At 27.8% G+C, this 22326-nt stretch overlaps 5 protein-coding genes across 6 annotated transcripts; 2 read left to right on the forward strand and 3 right to left on the reverse strand.

Moving 5' to 3' along the window:
- Positions 1 to 34: 34 nt before the first annotated feature.
- Positions 35 to 11360, forward strand: LOC138186756 (odorant receptor 13a-like). 2 transcript variants are annotated; one of them, XM_069126901.1, is made up of 9 exons: positions 35 to 556; positions 639 to 791; positions 872 to 1052; positions 1130 to 1282; positions 1358 to 1458; positions 1522 to 1621; positions 1706 to 1810; positions 1874 to 2029; positions 2135 to 2208. In XM_069126901.1, the coding sequence occupies exons 1-9, from the start codon at positions 381 to 383 to the stop codon at positions 2192 to 2194; spliced, it is 1185 nt and encodes a 394-aa protein (XP_068983002.1). In that variant the 5' UTR covers positions 35 to 380; the 3' UTR covers positions 2195 to 2208. The 2 variants fall into 2 exon arrangements, 1 of the variants encoding a protein (XP_068983002.1); XR_011174977.1 differs by lacking the exons at positions 35 to 556; positions 639 to 791; positions 872 to 1052; ... (3 more) ...; positions 1874 to 2029; positions 2135 to 2208 and adding exons at positions 3156 to 3307; positions 11279 to 11360 and having other exon boundaries at positions 1194 to 1282.
- On the reverse strand, positions 2235 to 12875 carry LOC138186742 (serine/threonine-protein kinase atr). Its single transcript, XM_069126874.1, has 39 exons — positions 12693 to 12875; positions 12410 to 12615; positions 12161 to 12331; positions 11947 to 12104; positions 11728 to 11877; positions 11450 to 11648; positions 11238 to 11377; positions 10588 to 11156; positions 10355 to 10519; positions 9805 to 10287; positions 9558 to 9735; positions 9239 to 9484; positions 9049 to 9165; positions 8850 to 8972; positions 8534 to 8781; positions 8249 to 8470; positions 8002 to 8173; positions 7802 to 7928; positions 7616 to 7740; positions 7382 to 7542; positions 7145 to 7305; positions 6871 to 7064; positions 6721 to 6805; positions 6497 to 6642; positions 6312 to 6428; positions 5877 to 6241; positions 5511 to 5771; positions 5217 to 5442; positions 4799 to 4983; positions 4542 to 4741; positions 4301 to 4473; positions 4101 to 4244; positions 3888 to 4045; positions 3589 to 3820; positions 3365 to 3503; positions 3175 to 3289; positions 2938 to 3091; positions 2549 to 2785; positions 2235 to 2469 (listed from the first exon to the last, which is right to left on the reverse strand). The coding sequence occupies exons 1-39, from the start codon at positions 12734 to 12736 to the stop codon at positions 2287 to 2289; spliced, it is 7479 nt and encodes a 2492-aa protein (XP_068982975.1). The 5' UTR covers positions 12737 to 12875; the 3' UTR covers positions 2235 to 2286.
- A 104-nt stretch (positions 12876 to 12979) lies between these two features.
- On the forward strand, positions 12980 to 15817 carry Hmg-2 (High mobility group protein 2). The gene is made up of 7 exons (XM_069126897.1): positions 12980 to 13217; positions 13292 to 13484; positions 13570 to 13753; positions 13841 to 14120; positions 14196 to 14277; positions 14403 to 14618; positions 14694 to 15817. The coding sequence occupies exons 2-7, from the start codon at positions 13394 to 13396 to the stop codon at positions 14828 to 14830; spliced, it is 990 nt and encodes a 329-aa protein (XP_068982998.1). The 5' UTR covers positions 12980 to 13217; positions 13292 to 13393; the 3' UTR covers positions 14831 to 15817.
- Positions 15159 to 20149, reverse strand: LOC138186746 (protein MMS22-like). The gene is made up of 19 exons (XM_069126885.1): positions 19759 to 20149; positions 19530 to 19664; positions 19307 to 19460; positions 19036 to 19221; positions 18833 to 18946; positions 18573 to 18758; positions 18247 to 18494; positions 18087 to 18184; positions 17840 to 18015; positions 17594 to 17752; positions 17288 to 17525; positions 16992 to 17220; positions 16835 to 16931; positions 16569 to 16763; positions 16322 to 16495; positions 15899 to 16252; positions 15615 to 15817; positions 15358 to 15546; positions 15159 to 15294 (listed from the first exon to the last, which is right to left on the reverse strand). Exons 1-19 carry the CDS (start codon positions 19971 to 19973, stop codon positions 15240 to 15242), a joined length of 3405 nt encoding a protein of 1134 aa, XP_068982986.1. The 5' UTR covers positions 19974 to 20149; the 3' UTR covers positions 15159 to 15239.
- A 93-nt stretch (positions 20150 to 20242) lies between these two features.
- LOC138186753 (cilia- and flagella-associated protein 221-like) lies at positions 20243 to 22314 on the reverse strand. Its single transcript, XM_069126898.1, has 5 exons — positions 22003 to 22314; positions 21731 to 21927; positions 21565 to 21668; positions 21319 to 21478; positions 20243 to 20905 (listed from the first exon to the last, which is right to left on the reverse strand). Exons 1-5 carry the CDS (start codon positions 22255 to 22257, stop codon positions 20809 to 20811), a joined length of 813 nt encoding a protein of 270 aa, XP_068982999.1. The 5' UTR covers positions 22258 to 22314; the 3' UTR covers positions 20243 to 20808.
- Between the last annotated feature and the right edge of the window lie 12 nt (positions 22315 to 22326).

Raw genomic sequence — 22326 nt, forward strand, 5'->3', positions numbered from 1 at the left:
AGTTCCTCCTTGTCATTATGCTTAATATTCTATGGTAAAGATGTGCAAATAATGTATGATCCAAGTATATAACTTCAAAGGAGACTAGACATATTCATTAAATGACTGTTCCCGTATGGCTATATACTTCCTTTTATACGTTTTAGCAAAAAGTACTCCACAAAGCAAATATGTCATTATGCTCTTAATAATTTAGGGCAACAATTAAACGTGTTAAACTTACAATGTTTTACTATTTAAAAGTAGTTGTCCAGTAATGACAGAATGAGTCCTAAACATGGATAAAATCTAAATTGTGTGGAAACATGTGGAAACATAAATGTGCAAATAAAATGTGTTTATTATTATAAATCAAATATCTGAATAGATAGCCAAATACAATGAATATTAGAGATTATGTTTTCATTAATCAACTAGTTCTTAAATTTGTTGGACTTTATCCAATAAGTATTGTGAGATATGTTATATGTATTAGTTGCATTATGCTTATTATTATACCACAAATAACAATGATTTGTACAAATTGGAATGATTTAAATATTGTTATGGAAATAGGGTTTGCATATTTCTAAAAATGAAGTAATCAACATTTCTTGTAAATAAAATATTTATTACATTCTTCTTTTTATTGTTCGTAGCTCAACTTTACTAACAATTTCGCTTGCTATGTTAAAATCAGCAATTTGGATGTTCAACAGAAAGAATTTAGAGCTTTTTATTGAATTCATGTTAACAGATTACTGGAAAATAATTGAAGCTAACGTTTTTGAATACTTAAAAAAATATGCATTGTATATAATTATTAATATTTAAAACTAAATTATTTGTTTTATAAATGTATTTTCCATATAAATAATATATATCCTTTCAGATATGCTAAAACCATTACCAAAGGATATCTCATTTCTATGTGTAATGCCTTATTATTTTTCTTTAGTTTACCTATTATCGAAATATTAATTACAAAGCATGAAGATTCAGATAATTTTACTGTGAAGTTTCCATTTGCTGCATCATATCCTGTGGCTTTTTATAAATTTCCCTTGTATGAGGTACCATTACATTTCACTCGCATTACAGACATGATTTAATTGTAGTTACTAGTTTATAAATATAATTACATATATAGATTGCATATGCATCTCAAATATTGGCAACAAGTATTTGTTGTTTGGTCATGCTTGCAACTGATGGTCTAATTGCAACTGCTCTACTTCATACATGCGGACATTTTGCGGTACTTAGAAAAAATGTGAAACAACTCGATTCATACATCTATCGTGTATGTATTGTATTCTACTATATATATGTATATAATTGTAATGTTATTTATTTTAAAATAATCCAATTATTGCAGATAACTCGTTTAAAGACTAATTCAAAACACATAAATGCAAATTTATACGAAATCAAAATTCAAATAATACGTGTAATCAAACATCATCAAGTAGTGCTTTGGTAAATAGATTTCATGTGCTTCCAAAAATTTTATTATTTCTTATTCACTTTAATATAATTCAGGTTTTGCGACAATATGGAAAAAAATTTCCATCTAATACTCTTTTTACAAGCAATGATCAGTAGTCTCCTAATTTGTTTCGTCGGATTTCAGGTTTCTGCAGTACGCATATTTATAGATTTAAAAATTGTAATAAATCATAAGCAACTTATTATATGTTATTTAATACATATTTTTGCATTACAGACGTTAATGGAACAGTCTAAAATGATTAAGTTTGCTTCTCATTTAATCGTGGCATTTTTTCAATTATTACTTTTCTGTTTTCCTGGAGACATGTTAATACGAGAGGTGGATGATATTATATAATTACATATGTATAAGAATAGATGTACTTAATTTTAAGTGTAAAAGAGTTTCAGTATAAGCACAGCTGTATATTCCATACAATGGTCTCAATTAGCAACTTTTATTAAAGATGAGTTGTGTATGATCATTGTGCGTTCTCAAAGACCTAGTTATATTACAGCAGGAAAATTATACATAATGCATTTGGAAAATTTTACAGCGGTAAAAGTTTCATCACATATTTATCTAAAAAAATATGTATAATTTTCGTTAGCATAATATTACCGAGATAATAACAATTATTTGACAATTTACATATATTTACAGATACTCAGTACTGCATTTTCATATTTTATGATGCTTCAGAGCTTCAATTCAGAATCTTAGTCTAGGAACTGGTTTGTATAGTTTCAATTTACTAATAATCAGTTGATGTATAAACATTAAATTATTAAATACTTAATAAATCATAATATTCTTTACATGTATGCGCCCCATCCAAAGTACATTTGACAAAGATTATCTACATTAGTTGCTTCTAAAATCAACTGATTAGTTTGTCCCTCAACACTAAGATTTAAAGCAATATTCTCTAATTTTTTTCCATGATATCGAATTAAACCTTTGAGTCGTTGTTCTATATTTTTTATATGTTCCACAGCCTAAAATTTCAATTTTGTATTTTATGTTCCATTTATATTAACAATTTATTGCATTATAATATATTATATTATGGCTTACTTTTTCATTTGTTTTCTCACCACCTTCACTAATATGATTCTTATTCCAGCTTACAAGTGGATCATATACAAATGGTGTTAATACACTTAATAATGTGCTACTTTGTTGTCGGAGAACCCTCATAGTTATTTCACAAGCGCGCCTAAACGGTCCCTCAATTTTTAATGGTCCCATAGCATCTACCATATTATGCGTTAAACGAAATGGTACACGTTCTGGCCACTCAAACAATTCTCCCTGATAATTGAAATATTTTTGAATTATTACAATAATTATTGTATATAAACTACTTAGTCATGTTTTGCCTTACTAGATATTAAAACAAAGAATAAATGTGAAGCATTTAAATTGTATTGAGGTTTTAATTTATGAATAAATCTCTTACATACCCTATTAAATAAACAATTAAAATCTACGTGTACACAATCTCCACATTTAGAATCAAATAATATATTTTCTCCATGACGATCTCCAAGGCCAAGAATATATCCCACCATAGACATTACTGCTGTAGTTCTAATATAGGCAGTACGTGCTTCATACCTATTATACATATATGTTTATTACTTTTTTACGTTTAAATAATATATGTTTGCTTTATCTACAGAAATAATTGTGAAACGCACCACCCATATGGATCAGGGAATGTAAGACGAAACCAATCTCCGAGTACTGATGGATGACGCGGAAGAAGTTGTTGTAGAAACACCTTCTTTTTCTTCTCCAATGGATCTTTTAACGCTACAATGCAATGTTCAAGTAAGAATTTTCGTACTTATCAACAATTTTTTTTTACAATATAGTATTTCTACTTACAGCATAATATGCTTCTAAGTTCTCTATTCGAAATTGCAATACCTCTTTCTTTATACAAACTTATAATAATGGGTCTAAACCCAACTAAATTCGGTACCCATTCTACTAAACCGCATTCTTCATTCAGAGGTACAACGCTCTGTAATTTAAACTTACACTTAATTTAAACTCTGTAATTAAAATTTAAGCTTCTAACAGTACATTTAAAGTTATTATGTATTTACATATGTCCGTATATACAATCTTCTTTGTCGAGATTCTGGATCATTTTGAAGATATTTATTTACAATATCATTGAATTCCATTAATCTGAAGTCTCTTCGTAAATCATCTTTTGGCTTACACATAAATAGATAATCTTTACCATCCGACCCTTTTAATGTAATACGCCGCGGTCTTTGAAGAGATGGCATAACAGCTACATTATCTTCTATTCCGGATATATGAATCCAATTTCTAAAATTTACAAAAGGTTATAAACTTTTTATGATATACAGTGGTATAAAAAGAATGTCATACATACGAAGAAAATGCATTATAATTTTCTAACGACATGCCCTTAGACGGCAGATGCAGTTGCCTAAATTTGGTCGTTGGTATCATTATTGGACTAAATTCCTTGCTTGAAAGTAAACGGGGAAGATTCCGTGACAAGAGATTTACCGTAGTATTCATAACACCCTGTTAAAGAATCATAAATGTATAAAAGTTTATATAAATTAGTATTTTAACTTACTTCTGGTATTGCTTTATTTGATAATTCAATTAATCGCTCCCATAATTTATGAAAATCTGTAATAAGTTTGGTCATTTCTGGCGTTTTAAGTTTAGGATGACTAAGAATTTCTTGGCAACGTCTTTGCCGTGCAGGATATGAAGACTGTGAAGAATATTCTATTAAAATTTTCTTTAATTATTAATAGATAAAAAACTTACATTAATAACTGATGCCATCATCCATAAACTATGTTGGGGATAAGCATGAATTAGTTTTACTAATATGGTACAGATAGTCTTTTGCACCTCAAGAGAAGGATGACATATTCGTGATACAAGTTGGCTAAATGCAGTTAGCCACATGAATATTGGTAGTCTTTCATGATACACTTCTATACCATAGGAAAGAAATCATCATTTAGTTTTATTTTAATTCAATAGTTGGAATTATTATACTCACCCATAATTTTTGACATTTTTAATAATGCGTCTCGTCGAAATTTTTCTTGTTCCCCATCATTAAGACTGTCAGATCGTGATGTTGCACGCGAAGCGAAATCCAACCATATAGTCAACATTCTCGGCATAGATTGATGAATGTACTTGCAACCATATTGAAGTGACTTCCCATAGTAATTCATGGTATGCACTTGTAAATCTCTAAACATATTGTTAATTATCTTACCCATTAGAAATAATGTATTGTTTTGTACTTACCGTCCCATTGAATCTTTCTCTTCATCAGACATTCTATCTATAACAGACTCATAGTACTGTGCACAAAACAGTAAACTTTTTTCCCATTCTCTCCAAACTTCAATAGCTTCTTTGTAATTTATAATATTAGCATCGGTATCTACATTAACTGTTTCATCATTATATTTCGCATATAAAAGTTTTGCCTATACAATAAATGAATATTGGTATTATTGGCTAAAGGTGGGATTTCCTATGTGCGTACAACGCGCGCGGTTGCATCAGACATAGTCCTAAACGCGAATCACACCATATCGCCACAAACACAAAAGCATGCTTCTTTATTGAGAGTTTAAGATTACGTCTTAAGATATAGATGCGTGCGTTGATTGGACGCATGTCCTTAATATTACATTATACTTCTTTTGTATAAACAAACCTTTGCACACTGTTTCCTTTCTTCTAAAGATTCTCCTGCTGGCAAATTTTTGTAGTGCATAGCTGGACGAAAACAACTGGAGAAACAACGCTTTAGGGTTATAAAAGCGTCTTCTTGACAGCCCTTTTGCCAATATAATTGTGCTTGTTCTATATAAAGTTGTTGTGGAGGACAAGAATCACTAGCAGACAAAATATACATATATGCTTGTTGATGTAATCCACTCCTGAAAGAAATGAGTAACAAAGCAAGATGATAAATATTATATATGTAGTTATAAATAATGGCACTTACTTTCTCGCAATCTTCGCACTCTTAAGCCAAATCTTGCCAATTTCTTGTTTTAATACAGAATTTTCTTTGTTTTCAACTTCTCTCTGTAATTGAAGTGCCAAATCTAGTGTAGCTCTACGCATACTCAACACAAATTCTACTCCTCGTGAAGCGCGGACAAGTTGACCACGTTTTTCCCATTCTTCGAATATCATTGGTAATTTTCCCATATCAGTCAGCATAGTAGCAACTGCTTTATCAAATTCATTTAATATATGTAACCTATCCATCATAATAAGTACAGTAAAAAATAATTAGTTCAGTAAAACAGTAAGATACAATAAACCGTTTTTTAGCATGAGATATAGTTTTAAATATTAATCTTACTTCATAATGTAAGAATAGCTTTGTTGATAAGCTCCTGGCCGTGACGCATCTTCTAACAATGATACCAGATTCTTTTTTAAGGATGATAAATCTGGTTTAATACCTTTCTTAAGATCTTCAAGTAGTACATGTTTTATATTTTTTTGGGAAGTGTCATCAAATCTTATGAAATGAGCTAATCTCCAAAACGGCTCGTGTTCGATCATTAACGGCTCTAACTCTGATCTGTTACTTAAGACTCCTTCAGTGATATGTTTTGCTGTAAAAGGTTGATCGAGACCAAGATAACACTGGATCATTCCTTGTAAATATGTATGCTTCAAAGTTTTTTTCTGTGCCAATCTCTCATAACAGGTAGCAGCATCCTATATATTTCATAAACATTTCGAATATATGAATATATATTGATATTTAAATAAATAAATTTTATTATACCTGAAGTTGCCCATTGACTTCATGAGCTAAAACTAGTTGTTGAACTGTAGGAGTATGGTCCTGTGTAGCTAATATGCCAGATATACCATCTGGTTCATCCAGTTGTGCATATATTTTCTACATATACACAAAAAAGAAGATATAGCTAATAAACGGAATATTTTTAACCCTATATTGATACTTACAGCAAGTAATCCACCCTCCAATGCTTCTGATAATCCCTTATTAGAAGAAGCCATGTGTTGTTCTAAATACATTAGTGCTCTATGATATTCTTGAAATTGATAACATCCTTCTGCCACTACTAATGCATTTAATGTTTCACAAAAGTCTAGATTCAACAATAAAATATATATTCATTAATAATTATTATATTTTATTGTTAACAATTTAAATATAAGGGACTCACTCTTTAAAGCTTCATACTTGTGATTTCGAACTAATCGTTGTTCCCAAAGCCATCTTTGCAAATGATCTAATACTGAAAATATGATCTATTCGAAAATTATAAAAAAGATTATTAATTGAGCAGTAAAAATATCATTTTTTATATACATACCTGTGCACAACGTGTACGCCTAGTTTCTTCGGAAATTCTGGCATCATCTGCTTTTATTCTATGTCCATGTCTAAGAGGTCTATGACGTGATAGTTCAGGATCAAGTGTAGGTTTTTTTCTAACATCGATAATTGTTAATATTTCTTCTCGTATTTTTGCGTGCTCTTGTGTAGTACTATTTGTTATTATATACGCTGATGAGTAAAATATAATGTATGTTTAGATTATAATTAATGACTCATACTGCAAAAATAATATTAACAAAAATGCTTACCAACAACATGGGGTAAACAAAATGTTAATATTTTTATATCACGCTTGAGTGCTAATTTACATGCACGTAATACATTATTAAGAGATTCATCGTGGATATTACTAAACATATTACAAAACCAATTATATGCCCAGTTTTCTACAGAGGAACCAGCTTCAGAACTGTTTGAAAAATAAGTTAATTGAATATAATGAATAATAATTCAATATTATAGCCCTTTTTTTATTAAATATTTACCCATAAATAGGATGAGGAAACGTTTTGTCATCACTAATAGTTGCAATCTTGTAATGTGAAGTTAAAAATGGGGTAATGATCTGTTTCATAGTCACTGGTAAACTATTCCATAGTTCGCTGTTTTTCCCTTGGGGCGAAATATCATATGTTCTTAAAATTTCCTAAAATTATTTACATTTGTAAAATACAAATGTATCTGTCATAGAGAAGGCCATAAGATAATGTATTACTTACTTGAATAGCAAGTGAGAAACAATCCATACTCTGACTACTTTTCTGCATTTGAAACGCCCGAACATGCTCAAAAAGTATAGCACAAGCAAATTCTTCATTCATATCAGAAATAAATTTACTGTCAACTAAAATGTAAAAGAAATTAATATAAAAACTAAATAAATAATAAATTAATGTACAGTATACCTCTAGAAATAATTCTACGAGGGAGAAGACTTGGTTCAATAGCTCCTAATTCTCCTAAACATTCGCCATATAATAGACGGATAGATTCATCTTTATGTTGACATCCGATTAATAATGTGTATAATAACTAAAAAGTTATTTATATCATAATAGTTACTATATATCATTAACATATTTTTTATTTTAAGTAACAAACCCACATCAACAATCAATGGATGGATATTTGTTTCACTCAAAATCATTTCATTCAGTTGACTACGATTTTCAGCTAAAAATTTTTTTAAATACATCAAAGCTCTGATTATTACTTCGTCCGTTTCATGCGTAATTCGTTTAAGCCATAATTTTAAATTCTCTTCAAATCCTTTAGGCCTAAAATTTATACAAACGTTAATACAGTAAACTATTTAAGTATTTAATATTTGGAAAAAAATATATTTTATATACCTAGTTTGTAAAATTCGTGCTTTAATTATGCTTGAAATTTCAACAGGTACTTCAATATCATCTATAAAAAACAATTCTGCAATATGTTCTGGGCATTCTTCATTACATTTAATAAGCAGGAACATTAGCATTGTAATTATTTTTTCTCGATACATATTTAATAACGATATTAATGAAACATATATCGTTGGTAACAATGGACCAAGTTCTTTAATAGCTATACTGAAAAATTAATAGACAATTCATTATTCGTTATTTGCGAACATAATGATTTTTATTACATACTTATGAATAAATGCATTCCATGCATCACAAACAAGAGGTCTAAATCCTGGTCTTTTAAATCCTAGCGAAGTTCGTAGTGTCGCCAAAATCTTATACCTCAGCGGTGTCAAATATTGTGCACCCATATACTCCATTAGTGCAGCTAATGAAGCAAGTGCTGACTGCTGTGTATGTTCGTCCGATTTTAATCCAAGCTTTATATCAAAATTAACTAATATGCCGTGTAAACGTAAATTCAAATAAGATTCCTGTAAATATTACACATGTATATTTGACTCTTTCTTGTAAAAAGAAACAATTAAAGATATGAACTTACAATTCCTTTATGTGTAACGTAATTTTTATCTGCATTACTATCATAATCAGATATAATTTTTAATAATCCAACTATTTTCTTAGGAGACTCATGAAAGTTTAATATTAGTTCTTCAAATATGCCCTATTAATCACATTTATTGAAGTTATTAAAATTGAGTATTAATAATGTAGTCCAATTTGTGTATTATTTACATTACCATAAATGATTGTCTTGTTAAAAGTGATAAATTCGTCTGCGTAATTTTCGAAACTAATCTTAAACATTCCGTAGCAGTAGCAAGAGGCATATTCAGAAATGCATAACTGCAAATGTACTAAACAAATATTTAAATTAAAGTGATAATTAACAACAGCAAAATAAATACATTTCCTTATTAATATACATACAGGAAAATATTCTTTTAACATTTGTTTCTCATCCATACTGGTTAATTCAGCTATGTCATGCAAAAGAGTTCTTGCATTCGGCACATCAATAATAAAAGGAAGTAAAAAACAAACTGCATAATGTCCATCTTTGCATAGTAACTGACGTGATCCTTCGTATCCAATACATTTTGCAACACGGTGTATAGATGTAGCCATATTGTAAGAATAATGTATAAAGTTATGAACTGCACATTGTATTATGAGCTAAAATGGAAAAATATACTATTGCCTGATAAAATATAATTTTATACCTCTAATTTTAATAAAATTTATATACCTTGAGAAAATCTTTTTTATATCTAATGTATAAAACTTTTGGAGAAACCTTTAAGAATTTAGCAATATCATGATATGCGGTAGTTGCAAAAGCTACTGCTGCTGAAGATGACGTTGAATGCAATATAGTAATTAAAAATATATTCAAAATTTGCCTTTCAATTATAAACAATGGAACACTAAAATTGAAAATGGTTAGGAAATTATATATATTAAACAAAATAAATATTTTTAAATATTTACTATACCATCCACAATTTCTTGCAGTAATAAGTAAAGTATCATGCAACGCATGGTTTGCATCTGTTAAAGCTTTCATAAGCGCTCGTACTATGGTATTTATAAGTGATCCAACAAATTCGTCTAAACAAACAGGTACATCATCTTCAATAGTCATAGTAAATTTTGACACGATGCCTATTTTATTCAGTAATAGTCTTTTTATTGCTGTAGTAATATTGAAACGGATAGCAGGATTTTCATCTTCTATATATAAAAACCACATTTTTGCTACTTTGTTATTGTTAAAGGACATAATGTGATTTGAAAAAGAAAGAATATTTTCAGAGATTTTCAAACGTACTGAAACAAAATTTGAAGATAATAAACTAAAATATGGACGAAGAAGATGATCGTATTCTTCCAAGATATAAGCATCAGAATTTATATTGTTTTCAGATATATCATTACAATATTTGCACTTTAATGTCCATGTTGTATTATCAGATCCTCTGTGAACAAAAATATTTTATCAAACATTTCATTGATTAATGAATAAATTATATAATAACAAATTACCTTTTGAAACTTCCACATTTTGACAAATAACAGCATATTTTACTCAATGCAATTACAAGCATTTCATGAACTTTCTGTTCTTTTGAATGTAATGCAGGTTGAAGAACATATCTTGAAATACTTCCCAATTGTACTCCTTCACTCTTTAAAAGTAGTACACTATTCCTATCAATATTTACATGGTTAACATATCTATTTCATTACTTTTACAATTTCAAACATAAATTACTTACAATACTGCTCCTGCTGCTATCTCAGTTTGGTAACCTACTATACATGTATTTAATAGCTTTAATCGTTCCATTCCAGTACCATGTTCACATAAAGCTTCGAGACATTTTAACATTGTATCAGTATCAAGAGATTTAGCAATTTCTTTTGCATGATTATTGAGTATATCCACAGGAATTTCAATATTTTGTATAAATGGTAATGTTAATATTTTCTGAATTAAATCTTTATCTGATTCATTATGTGCTATCATATATATTAGACATTCGAAAATAATATCTTTTTGCTGACATAACCCAGAATTTAGATTTTTTAATAATACCTTCAAAACATAATCTAACTCATGTGTATACAAATTTATTGTTAACTGTAGTTCTTTCAACCATGATTGTAAAATATGTGAGGCTTTTAAGATATACATGGATGTTTTAAATCTTTCCTTTTGTGTTGCAGTTATTAACTCTTTTTTTAATAAATTCCATGATTTACAAATATTATTCACTGAAGCATTTGCACTAACTGTGTGTTTGATATCAATAAATACACAATGAATAAAAATTATAATAAAATCCTGAAATGATTTTTTTGCATTAAAATACTATAATAGTTTATGTATTGAATATACCATCACATAATTTTAATTTTTACAAACCGGACAATATTCAAAATATGAAATAAATTTTTCTGTTTCAGGAAGACTACAAATCCTTGGTCTTATGATAAAATATTGCTGAATCTTGCTACACGCTACTTTTTGTATTTCTTCTACAGCATTAAGATTAGTATCTCGACCTAAACATGAATCTTTAATTTATAACATATTACAAAGAGAGGACCAAAAATATTTATACATAATTAACTCACATTTTATTTCATTAACTGTAAAATCAATGATTTGAAAGCACAGTTCAATGCTGTTTGAAGATAGTGATAAAGACCGAATAAGTTCAATAGATGCCCATAAAAATTTATTCAATTGATTCTCTGATACTTCATATAAGTTTAACCACGTAGGAAGTAACTTAATAATCTCAATAACATAGAGTATCAAATTTTCATGTTCCTTAAAATGTTTAACTCCAAATTATTGATATATATATATATATATATATATATCTTAACTTACTACACAATATACTTGCCTGTTTACTAAGTAATGAAAATTTCATTAATTTGATACAAAGATTTAATGCTATAAATTTTACATTTGGAACAGATATCATCATTATATTTAATACTTTTTCAGAGAGTATTTTATGATTCCAAACAGAAACTCCCGTCCTTTCTATAATCTGAAAAAATATAACAATCTTTATAACAATATAAAATACATTAATGAAAATTAAATAAAAATGTGTTACTTTAATTATAGATGTTTGCACTTGTGGTATATCGCAGTATTTTATTGTAACAGGAAATGCTTGCAAATCCAAATTTTTTATAATATCTTTTTCTGTATGAAATTTGTTCAATACAATTTTATCTTCTTCTCCACTGATTTTGTAAAATTCTGATATTTCTGAAATTAATGATATTATTAGGTGTTGCATATATGATATCATTTTTAATACATACCTTGAAGAATGTTTATATATTCATTACTAATCGTTTCAAACATTGTAATATGATGTCTAGATAATATTCTAAGCATACAAGCTTGTATCTCTATGCTGTTGCTAAGAACTTCATTACTTAAAGGATTTCCAACTAGGTGAAACATAACACCAAACAGCCAGGTGGTAAATGCTATAATTAAAGGTAAGTTACTTCACTGAGTTTTGTCAATGTATCCTCATTATTATTTATTAGTCATAATTGTTATACCAGTATATTGACATTTTAGCGTTTCATTTTGCATTCCATTGCTGAAAGGTGGAATTAAAACTGTTGTCAGAGTAGCTGAACTTTTAATTATTGACTCCAATAAAGAACAAAGCATTTGTTTGGCAGTTGCATTTTTTAAATCAGAAAATATTGCAATTATAGGACTATTAATGAATTTCCATACCGAATCTGCCACTGTCACATTACTAGAAAAATCATTTTCCCATTATTATCTAAAATAAAAAATTTTATATACTTTAAAAATGTTAACACAATACTTTACCTGGTACTAGTTTGAAGAATAATTGAGTTATCATGTACTTCCATATTATTAATCCACGTTATTAATTTTCTTAGATCGTACGCAATGTATAAAAGTAAGTATTACATTATAACAAAATCAAATAATTATCAAACATTGCGCTAACCGGTAGGCATTGCTTAAAAATTGTAAATGTGTTCGTTCATTGAAGGCACGTTTCCAAACAAAAATTTGGTGTTTTGATTCAGCGGTAAAATTACACTTTTGAATTGGTATCGTTCGAATCGTTTTCATGAAAATTTGACTTTAGTGTTTATGCCAACCAAGTTTTAGGATTATGTGTTTTCATCAATATTCTGTTTTTGTCATAAAATATTAATTCCTTCTTAAAAAATATATACAACAGAATAATACGGATCCGAATTTATTATAGTGCTTTCTTCACGTTTCATTGTTATAAACATACTAATATTTGCATCGTTTAACCTAATAAACTGTTATTACACACATTCTTTCGTTACGTCCTTTAAGAATATATTAATTATAGTAAGTATAATATCTCATAATCATTAAATTTATGTCTTCTATAAAGTAATAGTATATTTCATGTAACTTGACAGATGTTAATGAAATTATAACTTTAAATTTAATAAAATCAGTCATGTGTTTTGTTTAAAATAAGTAACATATTAAAACGAAGTGAAAACATTTATTATTAAAAAATGAGTGAAAGTGCACTAATTAATGATGTGCCTGAAAGTAATGGTGGATCAGAACAACCCGTTTACAATGGAGAAACTGAGGAACATACAAGTATATTTAGACTGATAATCTATTCATTTAAAATAAAAGAATATTTCTTTATATTATTATTTAATTGTAACAATTTATTTGTTAGACAAATCACCTGGAAGCGGAGAAGATAAAACACCTGATTCAATATGTGATAATGGAGTTAAAAAAAATAATACAGCCTCTGCTGTTGCAAGTAATACTACCAATACAACTAATAGAGCTAAAAAGAGGAAGAAAATTCCAAGAGATGCCACTGCCCCTAAGCAACCTTTAACTGGTTATTTCAGGTATAGTTCTTTTAGTATTCAATTTCAGTGTTCTTTCAGTATTCAAAAATGTATAATAAAAATGAAAAATATATTTAATTATAACAGATTTTTAAATGATCGACGAGAAAAAGTAAGGACTGAAAACCCTACTCTATCATTTGCTGAAATCACAAAACTCCTTGCTTCAGAGTGGAGTACTCTACCTGCTGATCAAAAACAGCAATATTTAGATGCAGCAGAGCAGGATAAGGAACGATATAATCGTGAATTTAGTGATTATAAACAGACAGAAGCATACCGATTATTCAGCGAAAAACAATCTTCAGAAAAACAACAAGAAAATAAAAAGGAAAGAAATGGAACTGATGTAAATTCAGAGCAAAATGTATGATATTTTTGTTTGAATGATCAACTATGTCTCAATTTACCATATCAATGTTAACATTTAATCTTTTATTAGGATATTCAACAAGATAAAGATAATGACTTCACAGGTTTTGATATACCTATTTTTACAGAGGAATTTTTGGATCATAATAAAGGTACATGATAAATATTTTGGTATTTACTCTTCACATACAAAATAATTAACTTAAAATCATTATAGATGTTTTAGAAGTATTATAAGTACATAGAAATTTTATTTACATAACTTTTATATGTGTAGCATGTGAAGCTGAGTTAAGACAATTAAGGAAAGCTACATCAGATTATGAAGCTCAGAATGCGGTGCTGCAACGACACGTAGACAGTTTGTATGCAGCTGTAAATCGTTTAGAATCTGAAACAAACCAACAACACACGACTAATCAAGCTTTACAGCGTCATTTGGATTCTCTCCGTTCACAATTAGCAAGTTGTTTTGCTTCAGTACCTCTACCAGGTTGAATTTGTATAATAATCTTCTCTACAGGATATGTTTCCCATACATCTATTACTGTGTATTTTTTACTAGTAGGTACGAACGAAGGTGCAACATTACAAAATATTGATAATTACGTTGAAAGACTTGAATCGTTACTGACTGGCAATGTCGAACAATCTTTGCGAAACGCTGTACGTAACGCTGTATCTCGCCTTGAATTAATTGGATGACGATCGCCTCCCGGTAGTACAACTACTACATCAATAAAACACCATCGTTCAAGGCACTCACATCGAAAATAAAAAAAGTGATTGTGTTCTTTTCTACATACTTCGTAAAATATAATTTCCTTTTTTAATTGCGTATACTCTATATTATTCATCTATATCATAGATATTGCGTATAGTTTAATAATAACGGTATATCTTTATATAACAATAATTTTCTATCCAATATGATTTTAAAATTATGCCTTATTTTTTAAATAAATATAATTTATAAGGTATAATTGCATAGAGTTATGTATACAGATGCAATTATTCGTTTGTGTAATTTACATGTACCTAATCAATTCGTAGCATAATAAGAAAGTATCATTATGATACTCTCAGACATTTATTAATAAATTTTTTAAACTTATTAATGATTTGTCATATTGCTTTTCATAAGATTTCGAAGCTGATTCCAGCAGTATCTGAAAGTGAATCAAAATTCGTGTATAGTTTGCATAATTAGTTATTTTTCATGGTTTTCTTACCTAAAAGATGCCGCATTTGGGCGTCGATGGATTTCCAAATCATTTAAAGTATATTCAAGTTCTGGTGATAAAAATTGTACCATTTCAGTCGATATTGGTAAAATCGAACGTAAAAGTTCGAAAGTATTATGCTGATTTATTATTAGTGACTTTTTAACAGAACTAGATATTATATTATAGAACTTATCCCTGGAATTTTTAATTCTATAAATTATTGTTTAGAAGCAAATATTAAATTAGTGGAAACCAATACTTACTGTAAAGAATTATTCTCTTTGTAATATCTATTTCTAATAATATTATTTATAAAGTCAATAGTCTGTTGTTTATGTGGATGATGGTCATGAACTTTTACATAGCATCCAATAATATATGATGTACAAATTACAATAATGGATTCTACTATATGACATGCATAATTTATTTCATCTTTAAGCAGATTTTGTAAAAGTATCATTACCTGTATTAAAGACATAATAAATGGTAATGGATCTATAATTATATAAAAAATAAAATAATACATATAAATAATAATACATACTAAATAAAAATGTTTATGCATCATATTGTCATTCGAAACATTAAAAAAATTCGTCATCAAAATCTCAAATATCAAGCGTATATAATCTGCCTTTGCATCTTTAAAGCATTTTAGTAATGAGTCAGATACTTTAAAAGTATTTGCATTAGTAGTTGGTATTATTAAAAACGGCATGTACTGATCAAAAAGATCTCGTATTAATATTTGAAGTGATATATCACTTTTAACATTAAGGGTTTCCATACCCAAAAGTATCATAGAAAACGTCTTCTTTCCCAAATTCTTTAAAAAATTATGTTCCACTGACAATATAGTTTTATTTAGTAATGTTTTGAATATGTTATTTGGTTGATTCTAAAAAGCAATTTAAGTTACTATAATACACACATTCATTAATTACATAGAATAACTGCATATACTTACTTTAGAATATAACATAATAGAAGTACAGAGAATTAGTGTTCCAATGCACCTATATATCCATAAAGCCAATTCTGAATCTTTAGTTTCCTCCATAATAGGTAAAAGAATCCATTTTTCTAAATGATTGAAATACAATCTCCATTTTATATCGTACTGAATTCGTTCCTGTTCAGTCTAAAAAACATTAGTAATGAGCATCTCGAATTGCATTCTAATATATACATGAATAATTGTATAAACATATTACTTTCAAAGTGCTTCTTTTCTTCATTGAATGCATTATAAACATTAAAATAGACTCATCGTTATTTTGGAATTCTTGAATATCATTAGATGTTTCAAAAATCTTTTGTATGTCTTCTAATTGTAATATATAATTTTGTAAAACTTTTATTTCATTTCTGTTTGTATCATGACCAATGATGGAACATTTTATCCATGCCTAAAATTCGAATATAATGCAAAAATTGTATTACTCAAAAAATGTATTATTTAATAATCTTATTCACTAACTTGTATAATTATTGTATCAAAATTTTTTATTTCTTTCTTCAAATCTTGAATTGCTTGGTCTTGTTTAAGTATTAATGTCAAATAATGTCTTGTAATTCTGAAATGAGATTTTTATATAATATATTTTGATTATAATATAAATGTTCAATTCTATTACCTTATGTCTTTAACAATTACTGATGATGCAAAGTGCTGAAATAAGGTCGTAGCTGAATGCTTATACTTTTTTGCTGTTGCTGGATTTTTCAATGCTTCCAAAGTAAATAAAACAGCAAGTTTTGAAATATCTTCAAAGTGTACATTAGTAAGAGCAGGATCAAATACAAGTTGTCTAACTCTACTTGCAACATAACACCATAAAGCATCTAGCATCTGTTCTACATCACCTACATATAAATGAATTAAAAAACAGATAACAAATTACAATTTTTATATGATAAAAAAATAACGAACCTGTATTAGAAGTTTTAGTGAGGTAAATGCAGCTTTCGAAAACGTTAATTAACACTTTCATTAACGTTCCTACCATTTTATTTGAACATTCTAATAAATATCGATCTATCCATCCACTAAATAATAAATATTTTCCTAATCCAATGTTGGTGGATGACAAAATCGTACTAAATACATCAATGAAATTATTCATCATTATACGAGATGTATCATCTTTACGACAGCATATAATATTCACCTAAAAATTCAATTAAAATAAACAACATAAAATACTAAGTCTACTGAGACCAAGTTATTATACTGTACCGTATTTATATATAAAGATGCTATATTTGCCAAGTTCAGTTTAAGATCATTATATAAAAGAAGAACAGTCAGTTTTCCTTTCCAAATTAAATTATGTTTTTTACCATTCTCATTATTATATTCTTTTGATAACGGTAAAAGATCTAACATTACTGAACACTGTAAAAAGTTAATTATAAATCTGTTGTCTATTTTCATGAACATAACTTTTGGAAGAGGATGATAATAATTGTATTCGAAACTTACAACATTTGTAGTATCAGCAGTAACAGCTAATGTTAAGAATAATGAAAGAAAATTATATAAGCCAGTTGTTGAAAATTCTTCAACTTTACCCTTGGAAAATTTAGAATAAATGCGACCTTTAATTTGATTCCAATGTTTTGTATCGTTGTTATTATAATTTATACGTAAAAAGGATCCTACAACACGTAATTACGATAAAATTAATATATTTATTAATTCAATTAACTCATATAGAAACAAGACTTACCAAGCAAACGTAAGAACATTCCATAACTTGATTCCTTAATACATTCTGTGTTACTAATTCTATCTTTTACTTGTTTAAGAAGATCCATAGTAGTTTTCCTAACAAAGAATTCTTTAAATTTGTGATAAAAAAATTATAAATACATAAAGTATTTACATACTTTTCAACTGACAATGTCCAAGGGCCAGATACTTGTAACAAAAATGGTTCGTCTAATCTTTTATGAAAGCAGTCCCAAAGAAGAGAAATAATTGAAACTTGAGGGTGCCACCAATTAGTAACGATAGTATTTAATAAAGGTATCATAATGCATAACTCTTCATCAATTTCATCTCGTTCACCATCTTTTCCACCTTTAGAAATATATGTTTTCAAAATTCTTTCTACTTGCTCGTAGTTAGGCCTGATCTTTAAAAAAATAAATAAATAGTTAACTTTGTTTAATACATGGAGATTTGAAAAATAAAAAAATTAAAATATAATTACCCTTGAACATTTAGATCCTAAGTATATTCCATCACTATTATATCCATATAAAAGTGAAAGATGATGAACAATCCATAAACAGAATAGCTCAGAATTTTTGCAAAGTGTTAGAAAACCTTTATTGTTATTAGATACATTTCTGTTCAATAATCTATTAATGCATTCATTAATATACTCCCAAAAAGACTATAAATATAAAAACAAGCAATATAAAAACAAATAAATATAAAAATATCCATAAAAAATTATATATACAATACCTTTGATTTCATTCTATCTGATAAACTATCAATAAATATCTGAAGCATAAGCCATAATTCACGAATACAAGTACAATTATATGGAGTTTTCTGTTGTATTTGTGTCAAAGGTATCTAGAATGTATTGCAAAGAAAACACAGATTTAAAAGATATATTCAAATATTTTATCATAATATTTTATAAAAAAACAGTATACTTTTACCGTCTCAAATATTTTTAATGAAATATAAATTAGATCATTAATAATCATTGCTTGAACATTTTCAAATTCATCCAAATGGTTTTCGATTGAATACTGGCTATATATATCTTTTGTATACATTAATGAGATAAAGAACCACCTTAATTCAATGTGCATATGATACATATGATATTCTGGTTGTGTACACTATAATATGTGAAGCATAAAATTATGATATTAAATATCATTATATTTAAATACAATATTGTGTATATTATTCTTATCTACAAACCTGATTGCCTAATTTAGAGGGTGCATAATGGAATGTTGTATCAGGAATATTATGTATTCTTTCTAGGAAATGTTTTATTATAACGAATAATTCATTAAATTCTTCTTCAATATTTTCATTTATAACTTGCAATGATTGATAATTCCCTTTAATACTACAGATTTATATTCTTAGTATATATAACAAACAAACAAAAATAGCTTTAAAGAATAAATTATCTTACCTATTTAGATATATTCGAATATATAGAATAAATTCTGATATTATACATCTTACATAATAAAAATCTATATCATCTGCCTTCGAACTTAAAACTTGATTATGAGTCTCATGCCTACTGAGTATTTTTAATTGCATACTGTTGAAACATAAATGGGATATCAATAAGTATAATGAAATATTTTTATAATAAAATAAAACAATTTGTGCAATCATACAAAAATGCTTCTTACTTCATGCATTTGTTAAAATGTTTTAGATCTAACAGTGCTGTTGTAGAAGGCACAGTGTAATTAAAAAGTTGTATATTTTTTTCTGATGAGAGACATTCATCTTGTGGATACAAAACTTTCTCCACTTCTCCTCGTGAGAATAAACCATTTTTATCTAATTCCCAATCATTAAGATTCACTTTTCCATTACAGTTGAAAGTTAAACAAAAATCCATGTGTACAGTGTTATTGAAAAAAGTATAAATTATTCAATGCAAATGTGTGCACAAATTGAAATACATATTTTTATATTTAAATCTGAGATCTAATACATAAAATACTAAGTTACATTAAGAATATTATGCACAACTTTTGCAAATTTTCTCTGTCAGATCTCAACCACGAGCAGATGCTTTTTCCTAAGTTTTGGCGGCATTTGTAACAGTGCCACCTAGATATAAATCATATGATGATGCGCGTAGCTTTGAAACAAATATTTGCAATGATCATTTTATAGTAAATTACAAATTTAAAAAACAATGTTAAACTTTCAGTCAAGGCTCGCAATAAATCGTATAACGCTCTGTTTCTCAAGCTTTCAAAGTAAATGAATAATTTTTTACAAATGGTTCTTCAAATTTGCTAATTAATTCGGGCGTTGTGTTTTGCAATTTTGAAAGTGCCTTTATTAATCGATTCTTTAACACAATTTTACGAGCCACTTGAAGAAAAGGGAGAATTTTGTAATAGTGAAAAAATGGCTCTTCTTTCCGAGACGATGTTGGGATTGTACTTGGATACTGAGAAAAAAGGTTTATTATAAAGAGTTCTTTTTTTAAGGTAAATAATTTATAATTAAGATATATGTGTACAGTTTGAGAAACCCTTAAAATTCTTTGCCTTCTCTCTTTAGTCTTTTTTCGTTCGAAGATACATTTTTCTGAGGTCATTATTAAATCTTTATAGTCATTCCAAGCTTGTTCTTGCTGTGTTTTAATTTCAACAATTTGATTTTTACTAGCATTGGATGTTCCATAATTTACTTTCAGCTTATGATGATATTTCACTTGTTCATTTTCTCGATAGCGATTTTCTACTTTTACCAAAAATTCTTTCAGTTTTTGCGCTTTTTGCTCCATAGTTTGAAATAAAAATACACCCAACGGTCCTGACAAATAAATAATTTACTTCTTATATATATTTTACATGTAAGCCTATATATATAAAATCTAACCCTTTAATTCATATTCGTTAAATAATTTTCGAATTTTCAAATTTAAAACACAGTTGACAGCGTGCAATGTGTAAAGGGGAAAATAACATTGTTTTAATAAAAATTTTTCGGAACTTGTGAATTTCATAGTAGATTCTTTTAAATATTTCGGTTTATTTTTCTTTACGGAAATTGGTTTTGCTCCTTTACAAAAAGTTGTGCTAATATTTTTCTGCTGTATTTTATTTTCTATTTTTGCTTCGATGGTCTCCAACTTTTCTCTAATCATTCAGTAATGTTTTCAAATTATATTTATTTGTATTATTTTTCCTTTCTTAATAAGAAATTGTGTCTGTAAGTATTCTCACCGTAAAAGACCTGGTCGAGTATAGGCATAGAAATTTATAATATGTGGACTTTTGCATAGATCAGATATGAATATTCGAATTTCAAAATTCATACTTATATATCTAAGAGGCCTATAAATAATCGCAATTATTGCAGGATTCTGCTTTGATTTTATGTGACCTAGAACATGAATAACACAATTTTATAATCTTAATTATTATTCTATGACATCCTATGTGTTATATAAGTAAATAGGTATACCCCACCCCAACGAGGATAAACGTCGACACATGATCCTCCGTTAAATGGTATAATAGTGAAAGAAAAATCTTTCTCTGCGTGGGAATGTATTGGTATTTTGTAGCAAACCCTTTAACAATGAATAATTAGATTCATGCTATATATTAAACAATGATCGAGGAAGTAGCTTACGTTCGACCAAGTGGTACATGTCCAAAATTCACAATAGTGGGAAAGGAAAATTTGGTCGCCATTTCCGCGTAGATTTTTATTTGCGTTGTTTGATCATTGTAATAAAGTATTTTTAAAGTGTCATTATAATCTCTATTTTCATCAGGTATAAATAAAATATTCATTTTGAAAACAGATCCAGGATTGAGCCATGTTCTCTATACAATATATACAATTTAATTTCATATAAAACATAAAAAATTAAAGAAAGAATTTCAATCCTTTTTATTCACCTGATAAATATCTTTAAACCTGAAATAATGAGTTTCCAATGGTAAAAATCGAATGGGACACGGTTTAACAAAAAAGTTCGTAATTTCTACTGTTTTCTCTTGAACTTTAAAATTTCCGAAATCAAAATTAAATTTCAATTTCGAAGGTACTACGCTTAATATGCCATTATTTGATTCTTCTTCGAATTTATGTATATTTTTTTTCTTAGTTTTATCTATACAGTATTGTGTTTGGTCAAATATATCCATATCCATTTCAGCGTAGAAAACTGGTATTATAATAATATTATTTGACCAGAGAAATCTGTTATGTGAAATGCAACA

Source organism: Bombus flavifrons, chromosome 14, assembly GCF_040668555.2.
Source record: "Bombus flavifrons isolate JBK064 chromosome 14, iyBomFlav1_principal, whole genome shotgun sequence".
In the NCBI taxonomy this organism is placed as follows: domain Eukaryota; kingdom Metazoa; phylum Arthropoda; class Insecta; order Hymenoptera; family Apidae; genus Bombus; species Bombus flavifrons.